Source organism: Triturus cristatus, chromosome 8 (assembly GCF_964204655.1).
Source record: "Triturus cristatus chromosome 8, aTriCri1.1, whole genome shotgun sequence".
Lineage (NCBI taxonomy): Eukaryota > Metazoa > Chordata > Amphibia > Caudata > Salamandridae > Triturus > Triturus cristatus.
Genome location: NC_140591.1, coordinates 1,484,500,961 through 1,484,518,994, shown reverse-complemented (window position 1 = coordinate 1,484,518,994; position 18,034 = coordinate 1,484,500,961). Strand labels below are relative to the sequence as shown.

The following is an 18,034-nucleotide window of genomic DNA, read 5'->3' as shown; positions in this document are numbered from 1 at the left end:
GAGCGGGATTGGAGACATGGCACCCTATTCTTGGTCTTCCACTATCTACAGCCACACTCTCATACCCACGATCATTACAATTTGCGGCAGATATAGTTAGGTCTGCTGATAAATGCAAGTCTCCATCCTTAAAGTTCAGTCTCACTCACGGGCACACATAATTCAAGGAGCTTAAGTTACTGGAAGGCAGTTCTATTCACAGCGGGCCTCTGTGGCCCGGAGATCTGTGCCTCCATCATACAAGGTGGGGAATTCACTCACTGCTGTAAAGATTGACAGATTGGCACTTACTTCCAGCTTTTCTTTTCCTTGTTAGTCATTACCACTATGGATACCCCAGCGGAACTCTACGGCTTTTGTAGAAAGTTCTTTGCTATGTGCTCCTGTCCCAGTAGACACTTCTGGTCATAACAGAGCTTATTAGATTTTTTTGTTAGCAGCGTCACTATTTCTCGGCAATTACTGTTAGTTCCATAGCCTTCAGCCACAGGGATAGCACAGACACAATCATTCTCACAACATTCTCACCACACTCATTGATTTGGGAATCAGATTTTCCTAAAATTGGGAATTCATATTGTTTTGTCTAAAGCAGATATTTTTTATAAGATCTTTTTCCATGAGATCAGCACAAATAAGTAACACTTCTTGGCTGACTTAAATGCATAGGGGACCACTTCATAGGTCACTTAACTATTCCAACTCCAACCAAACTTTATCAACTTTTACTTTCCTTACCCCATTCTAGTGCCGCATGCAAAAGTAACGACTCGACTACCCAGTTTGAGTGACCTCTCAGTTTCTGACATCACCAAGGACTCCCTCCAGCTGTCCTGGGATGTTGAGGATGGAGTCTTCGGCTCTTTCCTTATTCAATATCGAGATGCAGATGGGACACCCAGAGTGCTCAAAGTGGATGGGGACTTCCGTACTGCAAGGATCGTGGGTCTCAAGCCTGCCAAGAAGTATAAGTTCAGCATTTATGGGGTCTCTGGAGACAGACGCACGAAGCCTCTAGCGACAGAAGCCACCACAGGTATTTGTCAACCTATGCAATCAGCTTCTTCATGGAATACTCCCCATAGCAGAGCAAGACTCATGCTTGGCAAGACACCTTCCACAAGAAGATGTGTATTTGCCCGCTGCTTATTGCTTGGCTGCCCATGCTGCTTTTCCTCTAAAACAAATGTTATTAAGGTTTTCAGGCTTAAACATTGATAACATTTGAAAGCTGTCAAAGATTCTGAAACTGTGCTAACTGTGAAGTGAAAAGACACGAGGTACAAACTTCATAGCAGTCAACAAGGTTGGGATTTGCAAAGAGTGGTGTGCCTGCTGAAAGTTTTCACCTAATAACTTCTAAACTAAATAAGATTTATTTTCTTGAAACGTGAGCACTTTGTTTTTCAGTCCCTGAAGTCAAAAATATTTCCTCGTTCCAAAACCAATTTTAATCAAACATCTGTCTTTTGGCATCACCTTCACACTCCATAGCTGTATATGGTGGGAACTACAAAATCCCCGGGTATGTAGTATTTTTGAATAGTTCTATGCATAATCTGATTTTAATCCAAATTTTGTTTCTGTAATAAAAGCCACGGATAGTTGTGCTCTTTTGTTTGGTAAGGGGGTAAAATATAACACCTCCATACAGGGGGTAAAATATAACACCTCCATACAGGGGGTAAAATATAACACCTCCATACAGGGGGTAAAATATAACACCTCCATAATTGTACAAGGCACCTGAAACAATGCTCCTAACTTGGCATTAGCGGCTCCTTCTTTAGAGGCTTGAAGACTGAAAAAGCTGCTGTTGTTCTTTTGCTGCCACCTTGCTGAAACAGAGGCTTGGCTTTCACATTGGCTGTCAGCTCTCACCTTACTAACTACAATTTATTTTCTACAGGTTCATATATTGGAAACCATCTCAATCGTGTTATGATGACATCATTTGTATATTGGTTTTTCTTCTGTTGCTTTTGGTTTGACAAAGTTATAATGCGAGTTATAATGAGTGGGCAAATTCAGTGATACAGAGCGATCACTAACACATCTGGATGCGCTCCGACACAGATACCCACAATCTGTGCCCTTCTCAAAGAAGGTTCCAAATGAAGCAGGTTTCGCATTTCCTTCACTACTGTGCTTTAAATGCTAGTTTTCTTTTATCATTGTCCTTTATCTGGTCTTATTTTTTAGACTTATTTACACGCTTTAGTCATTTTTTTTTGCCTTCTTTATTTTTTTGTCTTTATTTTCTGTTTATTATTTCTCAATTTTCTTTATTAACAGTTTTCTTTTTACTGTTCCTCTCATTATCTTTGTTTCCTCTATGTTTCTCATCCTGCACTTCATTTATTGACAGTTTTGTTAACTTGTCTTGCTCTCTGTTTTTTTTATCTTAGTTTTTTATCTCTGCGCTCATTCTTACCTTGATTCTGGCTACCCATTTTATCTTTCCAATTTTTGTCAACGTGTTCATTACTATTACGTTTCTTGCATTCTCAATTGCAAGCATTCTGTTTGGGATATCATCGCCTCCCAAAATACTTCAAAGACTAGTAGATTTAATTAAATATAGGTTTACTATACTTAACTCCTGTTATATGTACCTTGACACTGTATCTTCAATATATGTGGATGTGGAGTTAAGAATAGTAAAGCTACACACTTATATATATATGACCGTCCCTGCTGTTTTGGACCTGGTGTTTGAAGAAAATGAAATAAATACAAATTAAACTACCTTGCCATGCTGTGGATATCCTCTGTGCTGTGGATACTTTGGTGGGGGACACGGCGAGTTGCTTTGAGGATATATATATATATATATATTACCTACTGGCGGTCGCCAGTAGGTAGTTATAGTTAGGACCACGTTTCCATAGGAAATCCGCAACATTCTATTTTGAATAACTTTTGCGCCGGTCGACGAATCCTCGCGAATTTTTCAAAATAGGTGGGGCGCTACGCTCCGCTCCTACCCTGAAAGTCTCGGGGGGATTCGTCAAGCGGGGGCTGAGATAAAAGGGGGGGTCCCAAAACGCGTTTTTCCCATGCATTTTTCCATAGGACCTTTAGACACAGCTACAGCCCGAACGGCTGAACAGAATTACTTGAAATTTGGCAGAGAGGTAGTCCTCAGGTCAAGGAAGTGCCTTTTGTAGGTTTGGTGTAAATCTGTTCAGTAGATTCTGAGAAAATAGCCTTTAAATCAATATATATATCTGAGCCAGCTTACGGTGCGCTTACGGTGCGCTTACCGTACGCGTACGGTGACGTGCGCCAGCGCGATTCTGATTGGCTCTTAGATCTTAGTAAACATTCGAATCGGCCGAAACCAGGAAGCTGCTGCCGCCATTTTCTCTCTCGCACTCTGAGTGGGGCAGCATAAATGAAGCCCAAAAATGTGTAAAGGGGCAGTATATTGCGATAATAATCACCCAGCAGTGATATATGGGCCCCCAAACAACCCCCAAGGACAAAAAATGTATTTATTTTTTTTTCCGAAAAATCGATGATTACGCTTACCCTACGCGTACGGTAAATATTTGTTTAAAAAAAAAAAAATATCCACATTCTCCCCACCCCGTGTGCAAATGGTGCCCGTAGTGCACCATTTGTGCATGGCATATCAAATAAATGAAAATAATAAACAAAACATTTCACAACGATGCGCATAATATGTCCCCCATGTGCGCACGGTGCGCGAAGCACATAGTGTGTACATGGCCCATCCCGCATAATGTGGGCACGCACCGTGCGCGCACGGACCGAACTGCGTTAACTGGGCGCGCACGCCACGAATGGCGTAAAGTAAGTTAGCATTTAAAAAACCGTACAAATTCACTGAAAAAACCATAGGTTTCACACACGTTATAGTTAGGAATTAGCATTTAAAAAACCTTGCAAATTCACTGAAAAAACCATAGGTTTCACACATGTTATAGTTAGCTGTACATTTTACTGATAAAAAACCAATGAAATTCCCCCGTTATAGTTACTGTAGGCAACTATAACTCACGCGACCGTAATCCTCTGCTGATGACATATGTGTCTTTATGAAAAAAAAATATTTGTAATATATGTATAGCTAAAATTTAATGGAAGAAGACATGGGCAAATAAGTGTCTAAATACAGTATTAGCATCAGCAGAGGATTACGGTCGCGTGAGTTATAGTTGCCTACAGTAACTATAACGGGGGAATTTCATTGGTTTTTTATCAGTAAAATGTACAGCTAACTATAACATGTGTGAAACCTATGGTTTTTTCAGTGAATATATATATATATACATACTTTCAGGATAATTTTATTCTTGATATTTAGGTCACAATATTTTTGTATCACGAGATTTCTGTCCTTGATATTCTGACATAGAACCCTTAGTTGACCTTTCCATTTTTCCCCCTAATATTTTCTATGGCCCCCCCCCCATTTTTCCCGTTTGACCAATTGGGTTCCTCTTCTCCCTTAATTCCTTACTTTCTCATTCTTTTTAATTTCTCATTTCTGTTTTCTCTTCAACACTTTCTTTAGTCATCTTCGCTCTGTCATTCCTTCTCATTTGTCCTTACTTTCTTTAACTTTTGTCTCTCTGTTTTACTGTCCTCTCCCTACTTGTTCTGCAGCCAAAGTAAATTGCTAACAGCAGACTATGTATGCATCCCATAAGTGGATCTATTGTTCAGTATTGCATTTTTTGGTTTACTCATTGAATTATGACTTGTACAACCTTTTTCAGCAGGTCTCATGGACGGATCTAGCAGTGGACAATGTTTCTGTTAATTCCTTAATTCATTATTTCAAGATCGTGTTTTTTTAGGCATAATGGAACACATATCACAAACAGCAAGTCAGTTATTTCTCACAATTACAGAATTTTTTACATGAAACTAAAGTAAGAGAAGAGAACCGAGTGGGTTTGTTGTTCACTTTTTCCTCTCAGTCTCGAGACCTAAAGTTTGAAACTAGAGATGGTGAGCAGTCAACTGTGACAAACCCTGGGTTGGAAAACAAAATTTAACTCTCTGCTCTTTCATTACAGCCCCACCAGAGAAGGCCATTACCCACTCACCCAGACTGGGGGAATTCTTCGTATCTGACATCACCAAAGATTCCTTGCAGCTGGCCTGGACCGTGGAGGGCGGTGACTTTGACTCTTTTGTCATTCAGTACAGAGACACCGATGGGCAGACCCAAGAGGTGTTTGTGGACGGGGATCTCCACTCCACCACGGTCACTGGGCTGCTGCCATCGAGGAAGTACCAGTTCAACCTCTATGGCATTTCCCGGAATAAGCGCACTAAACCGATATCGACCGAGGCAACGACAGGTAGACCACCCCAAAGGGCATTAACACATTTCCTCCTTCTTTATCCCACAGGAGAGACTTTGGGGCATATTATCAAGCGAGGTGATAAAATTATCGCCGCTTTAGATGTCCTTCACAATTAACATGGGCTTCAATTGGAATTCCATAGAGCATATTATCAAGCCCATTATCGCCGTTTTAGCGGCAGTTTTCTGCCGCTAAAGAGGCGATAATTTTATCGCCTGGCTTTGTGCCCCTTTGTTTGTTAGACCTATTACAAGGCTTCACTCTGGTGCAAACTCTCTGGAGTAGATAGGTTTTGAGGTCTTACTTTCTATGAAGAGACTCTCTGTTTATTTTTCTCCAGTGATATTTGTATTTATAGTAAGGCCTTTTGTCTCATATGCACTGTCTGAATTGAGCTACTTTTTTCTTTGCTCACTAAAAGAAAGGCTGTGCAACAGGGCTCAAGCTGCAACCCACTCATATGGCCCCACATGGCCGAAAGTGGTCTGGGGTTGCTTATTTTACTGTTCGCAGGCGACCTGGCCTGGGCGCCTGGTCCGAGCCGTCACTTGTGGGTGTGATAAAGGCCAGCTTGCATGTAGCTGGTGCCCATCTATAAAGCACAGGGCTAAAAAAAAAACAATGGTCTGGAATGCAGCAGAGTGACTACTAAAAGATGAGATGAACTGAAGCTTTCAACCGCTCTCTTTCTGTTGTCCATGTATGTCACGTGTAGCAGCTAAATTACTATGAAGAGAGCAATCTACCTGTGTCCTTCATTGAGTGTAATGTCTCGCAGCAGGTTCTAAACCTTGCAGACTGAGCACTTGCCGCATCCTTGCAACCATCTTGATGATGGCAAATGCTGTAAAGCAAACATGCACAATTCCAAAAGGAGATTTCACTTGTAGTGTGTGTATGGCAGACATGGCGACTGCGCAATGGGCACAGTACCCATTCTTTTGTACTGTACTGTAATATTTATATGAGCTTGCTATCCCCATGTGAGGCACTGAAGCATTTGCCTATATGGGTAGAGTGTAGTTGGTTGGGTGTTGTCTTTATTTTGTATCATATGTGGGAAGTGACTCTTTATCGTGCAGGCATTTTTTATCAGCTCTGCGGTCCCTTTGTGGCATTTGCTATTATCACAGTCCTCTTAACTGGTTACCGCACAGGGTTGCCTATTTTGAGTTTTAGTTTGTGTTTATGGTTCTGTGCAGCAATAGGTTGGAGTGAGAGATGATCAGGAGATCTGCTGTGATTGACTTTGTAACAATCAACTCTTATATGATGGTAATGGTGAGATGTCAAGAAGCCATCTTAGTATCGTTGGTTGGTATCTGCTTTAGGGCACTAAATGAGAGTTCTCAGGTGGTCAGCCATAGGTTATAAATCTGTTCAGTTACTGCAAGCTTGTTCAGTTAGTGATGGGCGGGGTGTTGCTATGGACTGGTACAGCACTGTGTGATAGAAGTGACCTTTAGCTGGTTTCTCTTATGTAAGTATAAGAGAGCCAAGCAGTATAAGGAATTATTAGGCAGCCTATCTACTACACAAGTGTTATGGCATTAATATCAGTGAGGGTTAGGAATGACTGAAAATTACTATAATACCCAGGCTAGACAAAGGTCATCCCTTCATAAGTACCCAACATAAAAAGATGTATGACCAGTGCCTAATTTGTGCCGGTGCTTTCCGGTGCTCAGCACCAGCACTTAACTGCCAGCACGGGGCTTATGACTGTCTGCCACATGGTAGTGGTGTCTCCCAATTTAGGTACAAGCTCACAAACTTAGTAGTATTTGCATCCAAAGCCATTCTTATAGCTTTGGGGGCCTGTAATAGTATGAACTGTCACACTTTTAAGAGTGTGATGATAAGTAGTGTGTTGGTATTGTAATTGGCAGTGCTGCTAGGTGCAACGGATGGTGCAAGTTCTAGTGTCCTCATGTCGGGGGCCCCAGCACTACGTTTTTTTACAAATTAAGCACTGTGTATGACGGTCAAGCGGTTCCATATCTGTAGACTAATCACTGTACTTGAAGAAGCAATTATTGTTCTGGGTTCTGTCTCAGGGTTGTGGGATGGTGCAGTTATCCCGGAAACAGCCAGGCTTTCACCTGATTTGTAAATATTGCTGGATGATTCAAATCTTGGCTTGTAGTGATTTCTGGAGCTTGGCAGCTTGCACTATGAAAGCAGTGCCTCTTATAGATTTTGTATAGTGGGGCAATAAGATGATTTGTGGTGTAAGCCTGGAAAACCGTGTCATATTTTGTTTCTACAGCTTGAATTTAATTTGACGGTTACAGTGTTCCTTTTCTATGGGAGGGTCGGTGGACAGTGCAAAGTGCTGTAAACACTGCTCTTCTAAGTACCGGTAGCCAGTGGAGTGGCTGCAGGACTGGTGTCATACTTTCTCTGGGGTAGAATCGGAGGAGTCTTGGGGCAGCATTTTGGATTCCTTGGATTTTGCAGATAATGAAACTTGGTGAACTGAGGTATCCATAGTAGGCATAGTGGAGCTTGTAGGTTACACAAACGATGGTGGATTGTAGCTTTCGTTGATATCCAAGATAAGTGTCAGTGTTTTCACTGCGTACAAGGTGCTCTTTGTGGCTTTGTTGGCATGGTATCAAGGATAGGTCTTAATCCATTATTACCCCTAAATGTCTTGTCTCTTTTGATGTTGGTGGGGGAAATCTAGTTCCTTGGGCCACATATGGTGGTAGAGTGGTGTTTGTGCCATTGTCCACACACAGGTCATATCCTTCTTTAAAGTATAGAGTTTTAGGCGGTTACCCATTATCCATGCATATAAGGCAAGGAGGCAATGCCAAGTCTCCACTTGTAGAGGTTTCCTGGGCCATCCGTTTATACAGTGATTTGCATATAATCTGCATTGGTGTAACAGGTGACAATGAAAGAACTCAGGTTTGGGAAGGGGATTAGATAGGCAGAGATAGAGCGTCTGTGAAAATGTGAAGTCTTTGACATTTTCACGGACGCTGGGAAGAGTAAACGCGGACCGCGCGATGGAACTTATGACTCCACAGCAAGGGTGAATTGAGAGGACTAAGAATTTGGCACAAGACGTGTATCAATGGGTGCGGAGATTAGAATGCGAATCTTACATTAAGTATCTTGGACATCTGATAATTTACTTTTGAAACCCATACCTTTGAAGTTTCTTGGACAAACAGGGTGTGAATATTATATCGCCAGTGAGCCTTGAGGAAGCCCTGGTAGGGCGAAACGCGCGTCGGCTGTTGGATGTTGTGTTGTACAAAGAAATAAAAACTGACTGATCTACAGCTACGTGATATTTATTAATGGGAACTCGATAATATGAGAATAACTGTTGCAGAAGAGTGCCTAATGCACGAAGGATGAGAGTAGACTAGTGTGTACCCTGCCTTTCCGCCTCCTCTGGGAGTAGCAGAAGAGATCGGGGCGCATTACTCAGGGGCGAGCAGGTTATTTCAGGGTCATTTTGCTCGAGTGTTACTCCTAACACTAACATAGCACCTTCTGGCTGCTTCTTGGTGCTTTGACTGCTAACATCAGCAGCCACGGATTTGAATCTTGATCGTGCCAACTAGGTCGCTACACCTTGTGTCATTAAATAGGGTGCACGTTACATCTATTCTTAACAGCACTGTAGAATGGCACACAGGGAGTAGGCGCTATATGCCGAGACTTATTACTATCAGGACAATGCTGAGGTTTAGTAGACACCCCACGAGTGACACGGCAGTGAGGGGGGCGCGTCATGGGAGGTGGCTTCAGGAGAAACCTGGGGACCGAGAGAAAGGGGCGAGGAGGGAGGGGGCAGCTGAAGCAGAGGGCCCAGGGGTTAGGGAGAGGAGCATTGCTGTGCATTAAGCAGGGCCTCGGGGACGTGCACTGCTCGTGTCAGGGAGTATTTAACTGGCAGCAGCTGGGAGGTGCCCCTCCCCCCAGCCCCGGGGACTGTGTCGGGATAATCCCGGATTATTGAGGGTGAATGGACCGATGCAGGAGGCTGCGGGCCTGAACTCGTGGGAAAACCAGGAGCGGCAACTGGTGTGTATGGAACAAGAGGCTCTCTGGAGGCCGGCGGGGCTGGGGTGGAGGCCAGGGTATGCCTGGGGTGCCAGACTGCCCTGTGCCAGCGTTGTTTTTTTACCTCACCGCCCCTCCCTACCACCTGGTATGTCTCTATGCCAGCACTGGTTCTGCAATTTACTGGGATACTGTGTCCTCCTTTCTTGCATGTTTCCAGACACAGTTCTTTTGTAAACTGTCCTGAAAACACCCCGGGCAGAGCATTTTAATGAGCATTTTGGATAGATCATATTTAACCCAGTCACGTCCGCCAACCTGTCCCTCAAAGCGGGTCATCCGAGGCTGCGATTTACAACTGTAGACAGGCTACTGCAGCAGGCGCAGTGCCCCCTGAGCTATTCCGCCTTCCAAGACAAGGGATGCGCCAGGGTTATGGCTGACATAAAGCGCTGTGTGCTTGGGTTAGGGGCTCTGTACCTTCGCGATTCTGTGAGCTCTCAGTAACAACTCCTGGGAGGTGGGTAGTGGTGGTGGTGGGGGGGGGAGGGGGTCGTTGACATGAACCACCTGAGCTACCTTCTGACGTCTGTGCGTCACTGGCTGAATCCGAAATACTGTACATTTCCTGGACCCCGCCCACCCCACCGCACCATACCCAGCCTCAGCTACGATGCCGACTCCCTCCACGCTCTCAACACCGGCCGAGACCCAACGCTACAACCAGGCTGCCCCGAAACGCACCCACGGACCCTTCTCCTGCCGCAGCTGCAGCTTCACCTGCAACAGAACCACCAAACCATCAATGACCAGACCCAACCACCTCCGCTGCATACTACTCAACACCCGCTCCGCACGCAGACACACCATCGAGCTCTGGGACCTGCTTGACGCCACTGCCCCGGATGTAGCCTTCCTGACCGAGATGTGGTGGAATGACTCCTCTGCTCCAGACATCGCCATTGCCATCCCAGACGGCTACAAGATCTCCCGCAGGGACCGCGCCAACGGCATCGGAGGAGGAATTGCCATCGTCCACAAATCCACCCTCAAGGTCACCACCCATGCAGACGACACCCTCCACGCCAACGAACACCTGCACTTCCGGATCCACACTGACCCCAACACCACCCTCAGAGGAATGCTCGTCTACAGACCCCCCAGACCCCGGGCCCAGTTCAACAACTCCATCGCCGACCTCGCCAGCACCCACGCACTCGCCTCCACGGACTACATCCTCCTGGGGGACCTGAACTTCCACCTCGAGAACAATAACGACACCAACTCCACCACGCTGATCGGCAACCTCGCCAACCTCCGCCTCAGACAACTCGTCACTGCACCCACCCACGCCGCCAGCCACACGCTGGACGCCGTCTTCTCCACAAGCACCCACGTCACCTTCAACCACACCACCGAACCCCACTGGACCGACCACCGCTGCATTCACTTCACCTTCAAAAAACCAACCACGTACCACCGCACCCAACAGATGCCTTGCCGCGGCTGGAGCAAAGTCACCGAAGACCAGCTGCTCACCACCCTCTCCCAGAACCCTCCCACCGACCCCACCAACCCAGACACCGCAGCCCGCAACCTCAGACAGTGGATCGACGACTGTGCCAACACCCTCGCCCCACTGAAGAAACCCCCCAACAGCAACGCCAGCAAGAGAGCCACCTGGTTCACCAACGAGCTCCTGGCCTCCAAGCGCGCATGCCGGAAACTGGAGAAGAACTGGCTCCACGAACGTACACCGGACAACCACGCAGCCCACAAGGATGCCACCCGCAGACACCACCACCTCATCAGATCAGCCAAGAGGTCCTCCTTCAAAGACCGCCTGGATAACAACGCACACAACAGCAAAGAGCTCTTCCACATCGTTAAAGAACTTTCCAACCCCAGCGCCAACACCAACGACATCCCACCCTCACAGGAACTGTGCGACTCACTGGCCATCTTCTTCCACCGCAAGATCGCCGACATCCACGACAGCTTCAACACCACGACCGATCCGACCACGCCAGACTCCACCCCTCCTCCGAACACCAACAACGCCAACCGCCTCACCTCCTGGTCCAACGTTAGCGACGACGAGACACGCAAGGTCATGAACTCCATCCACTCAGGATTGCCGACAGACCCGTGCCCACACCACATATTCAACAAGGCAGACCCAGCCATCGCCCCCCAACTACGGAAGGTCATCAACATCTCCTTCGAAGCAGCGACATTCCCGGAAAGCTGGAAGCATGCCGAAATCAACGCCCTCCTCAAGAAGCCCAAGGCGGACCCCAAGGACCTCAAGAACTTCCGGCCCATCTCCCTACTCCCGTTCCCAGCAAAGGTTATCGAGAAAAGCGTCAAAATGCAACTGACCCGCCACCTCGAAGACAACAACATCCTGGACCCGTCCCAATCTGGATTCAGACGAAACCACAGCACCGAGACTGCCCTCATCGCCGCCACAGACGACATCAGGTGCCAATTAGACAACGGGCAAACATCAGCCCTCATCCTTCTGGACCTGTCTGCCGCCTTCGACACGGTCTGCCATCGCACTCTAAAAACACGCCTCCAAGAAGCCGGCATCCAAGAGAAGGCCCTCGACTGGACCACATCCTTCCTCTCCGGCAGATCCCAGAGCGTCTGCCTCCCACCCTTCCGATCCACAGCCACCGATATCATCTGCGGCGTCCCCCAGGGCTCCTCCCACAGCCCCACGCTGTTCAACATCTACATGGCCCCCCTCGCACAAGTGGCCCGCCACCACAACCTCAACATCATCTCCTACGCGGACGACACTCAACTAATTCTCTCCCTCCCCAGGGACCCACGCACCGCCAAAACCAACATCCACGACGGAATGAAGGCCATCGCTGACTGGATGAGGAGCAGCCAGCTGAAACTGAACTCGGACAAGACGTAGGTCCTTATCCTCGGACCCAACCCCTCGGCCTGGGATGACTCCTGGTGGCCGACCACCCTCAGGACAGCACCGACACCCACCGACCACGCACGCAATCTAGGATTCATCCTCGACTCCTCCCTCTCCATGTCGAAACAGGTCAACGTCGTCTCTTCCTCCTGCATCATCACCCTCCGCACGCTTCGCAGGATCTACAAGTGGATCCCGACCGAAACAAGAAGAACGGTGACATAGGCCCTCATCAGCAGCAGGCTGGACTACGGCAATGCACTCTACGCCGGAATCCCAGCCAAACACCTACGACGACTACAGCGCATCCAAAACGCCTCCGCCCGACTGATCGACAACGTCCCCCGCCGCAGCCACATCACCCCCACCTGACTAACTTACACTGGCTCCCCGTCGACAAGAGGATCACCTTCAAACTCCTCACCCATGCACACAAAGCACTCCACGACACCGGACCAGCCTACCTGAACAGCAGACTCAGCTTCCACACCCCCATCCGCCAGCTCCGCTCCGCCAGCCTTGCACTCGCCACCGTCCCCCACATCCAACGAACAACCTCCGGCGGCAGATCCTTCTCCTACCTCGCACCAAGACCTGGAGCACCCTACCCACCCAGCTACGGCAGACCAAAGACTTACTCGCCTTCAGAAGACTCCTCAAGACCTGGCTCTTCGAGCAGTAGCGCAACTCCCCTCCCCCCTCTCAGCGCCTTGAGACCCTCACGGGTAAGTAGTGCGCTTTACAAATACCATGATTGATTGATTGATTATATTGTAATCTGTGGCCTTTATTTTAGTCCCACATTAATCAATTACTTAACAATACCACATTATACGCGTAACCTTACTTCCACCAATTCATTTAACAGTAATAAGACAATAAATATATTTAAACAACAGGTACATTTAGCCGTACTTTTGCCCTGCAGACGTCAACATATTTAACCTCACAGTATCTGATATACGTCACCATAATATATCCGATACAGTTACTGGAGCCGATAACACCCTGGGGCATTAAAAGAAAAAAAAGGTTCAATTGAAAAGTCTATTATTCACGTGGACAATAAACGCAGGTCGACTTGAAAAAGGAAAGCATGTACATACACCAGGCACGCTTTATCCAGTGGGAGGAGGGGTGTTGAGTTGGAGGGGGTTGGTAAAGCGCGCCTAATATGACCCGGTCCACCTTTTTTTATTATCGATAACGTCCTCATGGGCAGTCATATGATCGGCGTGGTTCGGTGCGTTGCTCCATGCACACTTTTGCAGTGCATGTTTTCATACATATCGTATTTCTTTCTGTCCATGGACCTTTTGTGTTTGCTGCCTTGCCCAGCTGGGTCATTCTTGAGTGTTATGCACCCGTTGTTCAGTGGCGAATACATCGTGGATGTAGTTTCGGGAATCAGTTCACAAGTGAATTATTGGTTATTGTCATCAAATAACGACAGTGGTATACGCCCATGCTGCTGTTTGTGGCTGCGTTGGGCTTCGTTCTTTCCGCTCTGTTGTAGACTGGAGCATGCATGGCTGCAGGTGTGGGTGTAGAGTGTGGTCCGCGGGGTAAAGAGGGGAAGTTTAGCTTTGCTTTCATACATCGATGCAGTGATGAGAGAGTAGCACATCCATACTTATCTTTTATGTGCACCTTATTCATTAGCCTCCTGATGGTCACAGTTGGGAGTTTTGGACACCCAAAGGACCGTGTTTTTATAGGCAGTCTCCAAAAGCATAATGTTATTTACTTAAGACCACATTGGTCGGCGGGCTTAATTTCTTAAACACTTGTGCCCGTGTTTAAGATGAGCTGTTCAGCTGTGTTGAAGTTATTATTGAGATATTTAGGCAGGCAGACGTTACATTAACATAGGGTCTGTAACTTTAACTGATGCTATCCCCAGTACCAGCATCACTCTGGACCACCACAGCATCACTCTGCAGTGCCACAGCGTCAATCAGCATCACCACAGCAACAGTCAGCACCACCACAGCATCACTCAGGGCCACCACAGCATCACTCAGGGCCAGCACAAAATCACTCAGGGCCAGCACAGCATCACTCAACGCCACCACAACATAACCCATGGCCTGCACAGCATCACTCAACAACACCACAGAATCACTCAGTGCTTCTTACACGTTTTTATTACAACTTCTTAGCATGCTGCACAGCAGCCACACTTCTCTACAGCACAGCTTAGAAACATCGGCAAAGTCAATAGCTCTACCTAAACACTTAAAAGGCGCCCCAATGCATAGCCAATAGGTTTCGCCTTTGGAGCATTGTAAGTGTTTAGTTATACAGAACAATATCCTTCATTAAACAACATCAAGTGTTGCATGGGTAAACACTTATAAGATCTCAAAAGCGAGAAATATTGGCTATGCCAATGCTTGTTCTTTCCTGCTTTTTGTTTTTATTCCGTACATACACTTGGAATGTCGACGACTTTCCCTGTCTATATTCACTTGACAATTTCCTTTTACTATTCCCCTACATATCCACGTGTGCAGCATTCCCAGAGGCGGTGGGTCAACAGTCAGCCATGCTCGAGGACCTCTACCTGTCTGACGTGGGCCCACACACCGGCCAGCTTTCCTGGGAAGCCTCGGAGGGGGCCTTCGATGTCTTCCTGATCCAGTATGCAGACTCTCAGGGTGTGGGCCCCAAGAGTGAGATGGTGATGGCCGGGAATGCCCGGATGGCAATGATTGAAGGCCTGGAGCCGAACACTGAGTACAGCTTCACACTGAGTGGCCTTCACAGAGGGCTGAAAAGAGCCAACCTCAGCACCATAGGACGCACAAGCAGACTAGGTAATTCTACTTTTCATATGTCCAAAAACTCTGAAAAAGGATGTAGGAGTGCTTCATAGCTACAGTCATTACATTTTATTAACTTTTAAAACTACTCATTTTTTTGTTCAACAAGAGAACATACTTTAGATGATCTAAAAGATAAACTCCAAAAGCAAACTACATAATTTTTTTAAATAATATTAGGGCTTGCTTCAGTCTTTTGAAGCTAAAATGTGGGTCTTCAGCATTGAAACCCTCTATACTCATTCCCTTTCTTGTGTATCAATACAGTAAGGGTGTAATTTGTCACAAGGGCATATGGTCCTAGTGCGTTTAATTTCTGATGCACATTAAAATGAGGTTTTGCATCATATTTTGTCACCACGTCACTGAGGTAAATAGAGAATATTAATTGTGCATGCCTGTCACGAAGAGCTTGTTGTTGACAGTTCCTCGCCATCTGGAGCGCTTTGTTTACAGTGAAGCATAGATTACCTCCACTTACAAACACAAAGGGCCTCATGTAGGTAGCCAAATACCGGTCGGATACGGCCGATTTTCGGTAATTATACCGTTACCGACCGGTATTTTGGCTATTGGTATGTAGGGGGTCAATTTCTGGAATCGGAATTTACCGATTCGGTAAAACTACCGAATCGGTAAAATTACCGAATCGGTAACGTTACCGATGTGGTAATGTTACCGATTCGGTAATTTTACCGAATCGGTAAATTCCGATTCCAGAAATGATATGTAGGGGGAGTGTGTGGGTGTGTTTAGGAGTCGGTATTTACCACCAACTTATAGTTGGTGGTAAATAATTAATGTATGTGTGTATGCATTTTGAAGCGCTTAGCAGTGTGCAATGTGGCAGACATACATGCCCTTAGGGCATGTATGTGTGCCACATGTGCACACATGGCCGAATCAGGGGTGCAACAGGGTGTCAATGTGACACCCTGCCACCCTTGCATGTTCTCCACCATTACCGAATCGGTATTTACCGATTCGGTAATGAGGCATACCTTCCCCTCAATGGGAAGGTATGCCTCATTACCGAATCGGTAAATACCGATTCGGTAATTACCGAATTGTAACGAATCGGTAAAAAATACCGACTCATTACCTACATACGAGTTACCACTTCTTAAATACCGATTCGGTAACGTTCGGTATTTTAGAAGTGGTAACTGGTATGCTACCTACATGAGGCCCTAAATGCAGAATAACCCTTCAGAATAACAAACCCAAACACTAAGCCACTCTGCAGCTAGGCAGGGACATTAGAGCAGTAATGCACACTCTTGTGCTCTATAAACTGATGAATCAGTTTTCGAGTGTGACCGGGAGTATAAATATTATTTTCAGGGCACAATAAAAAAGAAAACACAAAAGGTGACGACAGTCAGATGAAAGCTACAAATTAGTCTTTCTACACTAAAGACTACATCTAAGCAAAGACGTATTCGCATAGCTCAGAATATATAGATCCAACAATGGGTATCAGTGTTTATAACAGATTAAAGATGACCTATTTATTATTAAAGATAGGGGAGCACAAGAGGACTTCACGCTGGGATATAGGAGAGAAGGGATTGGTTGGACAAATAACCCATGTCTCCAAGACTGTGGAGAGAGGAGAATGAGTGACTCATGACTCCAGGACTCTCACAGACACAAGAAGTGGAACGGAGTGTCCCTACTCGGCAATATAGACTCCTCTAGTCTTCACTGTTTTATGAATAGTTATGCACAAACATTTCATTCTTTTGATTTTACAAAGAGGTCGGAGAATGCTGCCTTTCTAAAATTACCTTGTTCAATTGTTCCTCAACCCCATATCAGTAATTGTACTGAGATAGAAGGGCAAAGAGGGTTATATACAGGAAAGAAATTGAGGGACACATACTGGCTAATGGATCTCAAAGCTCTGGGACATGTTGGAACAAAGCATTAGGGAATGCAGATGAAGTTTGCTGCACTTTTTTTTAAAGTTCAACTCCTTGTCTCATCAACATTGGTGAATGGATAGCCTCTCTAATTCTTTATCTTTCCACTAGATCTGGAACCACCCAGAAACTTGGAGTTTCATAACATTAAGGAGACATCCTTTATGATCACCTGGACTCGTCCTTCTATGCCGATTGACACCTTTAAAGTTTCCTACCAACTGGCAGATGATGGTAAGTTGACATTCTAAGCTTTTATCTCAAATCGGCCATGCTGAGTTATGAAAGCACGGGCATTCCAACTCCTGGGGTCCCACAGAAAATCTAATGTTGGAAATCAGGACCTGTTTGCAGTGTCCCCCCTACTTTTTGGTCCATTTGAGACCCCTAGATGCTGGTTTTCTGACTCTGAGAGTACCCTGGGCTCTGCTACGCAGGCCCAGGACCAGTGCTATGTTGAAAACCCAACTAGAATACAGTGAAAATACCTATATAGACTAGGGTACACTATGGGTTAGAGTAACCCTATAATTGACATGACCTCCCCTATAGGCTCTAGAATATAATATCACAGAGGGACTACAACTAATTTTAAGTCCCTAGTATATAACAGGGCATGGCACTTTAGAGGCCAGGACCCTTTGTTGCACTTGCATGTGTGCACTGTTGAGCGCCTGAGGTCATTTTAAAAGCAGCCCAGTGTTGCAGAAGTGCTTTTAAATGTAAATTGTGCCCAAACTCGACTTTGGTGTTAGGGGCACTTTAAAATTTATAAACTACAATATTTTGGCATATTAGGTATCCCCAGGGTTTCCTCTATGTGTCCCAGGGGGTGGGGGGACGGGTACTTATAAGGAAGACCCTTATAAAACAGGTTTTATATGCCTTGCTGATGTTGCACATTTCCCTTCCCTCATTATAGTAAAGTGCTTCCCAAAATCGACCTTTGTGCTAGGAGCACTGTGGGGTGAG

At 46.0% G+C, this 18,034-nt stretch overlaps 1 protein-coding gene across 8 annotated transcripts in view; it reads left to right on the top strand.

Moving 5' to 3' along the window:
- LOC146805993 (uncharacterized) overlaps positions 1–18,034 on the top strand; it is a 731,342-nt gene that overhangs the window by 530,416 nt on the left and 182,892 nt on the right. For 6 of the 8 annotated variants that reach the window (XM_085623346.1, XM_085623342.1, XM_085623340.1 and 3 more), the window contains 4 exons: positions 749–1,036; positions 5,052–5,339; positions 14,829–15,131; positions 17,174–17,296. In XM_085623346.1, coding sequence (XP_085479472.1) covers positions 749–1,036; positions 5,052–5,339; positions 14,829–15,131; positions 17,174–17,296 — 1,002 coding nt within the window. The remainder of the gene's footprint in view (positions 1–748; positions 1,037–5,051; positions 5,340–14,828; positions 15,132–17,173; positions 17,297–18,034) is intronic. The other 2 variants (XM_085623345.1, XM_085623344.1) reach the window with 1 other exon arrangement.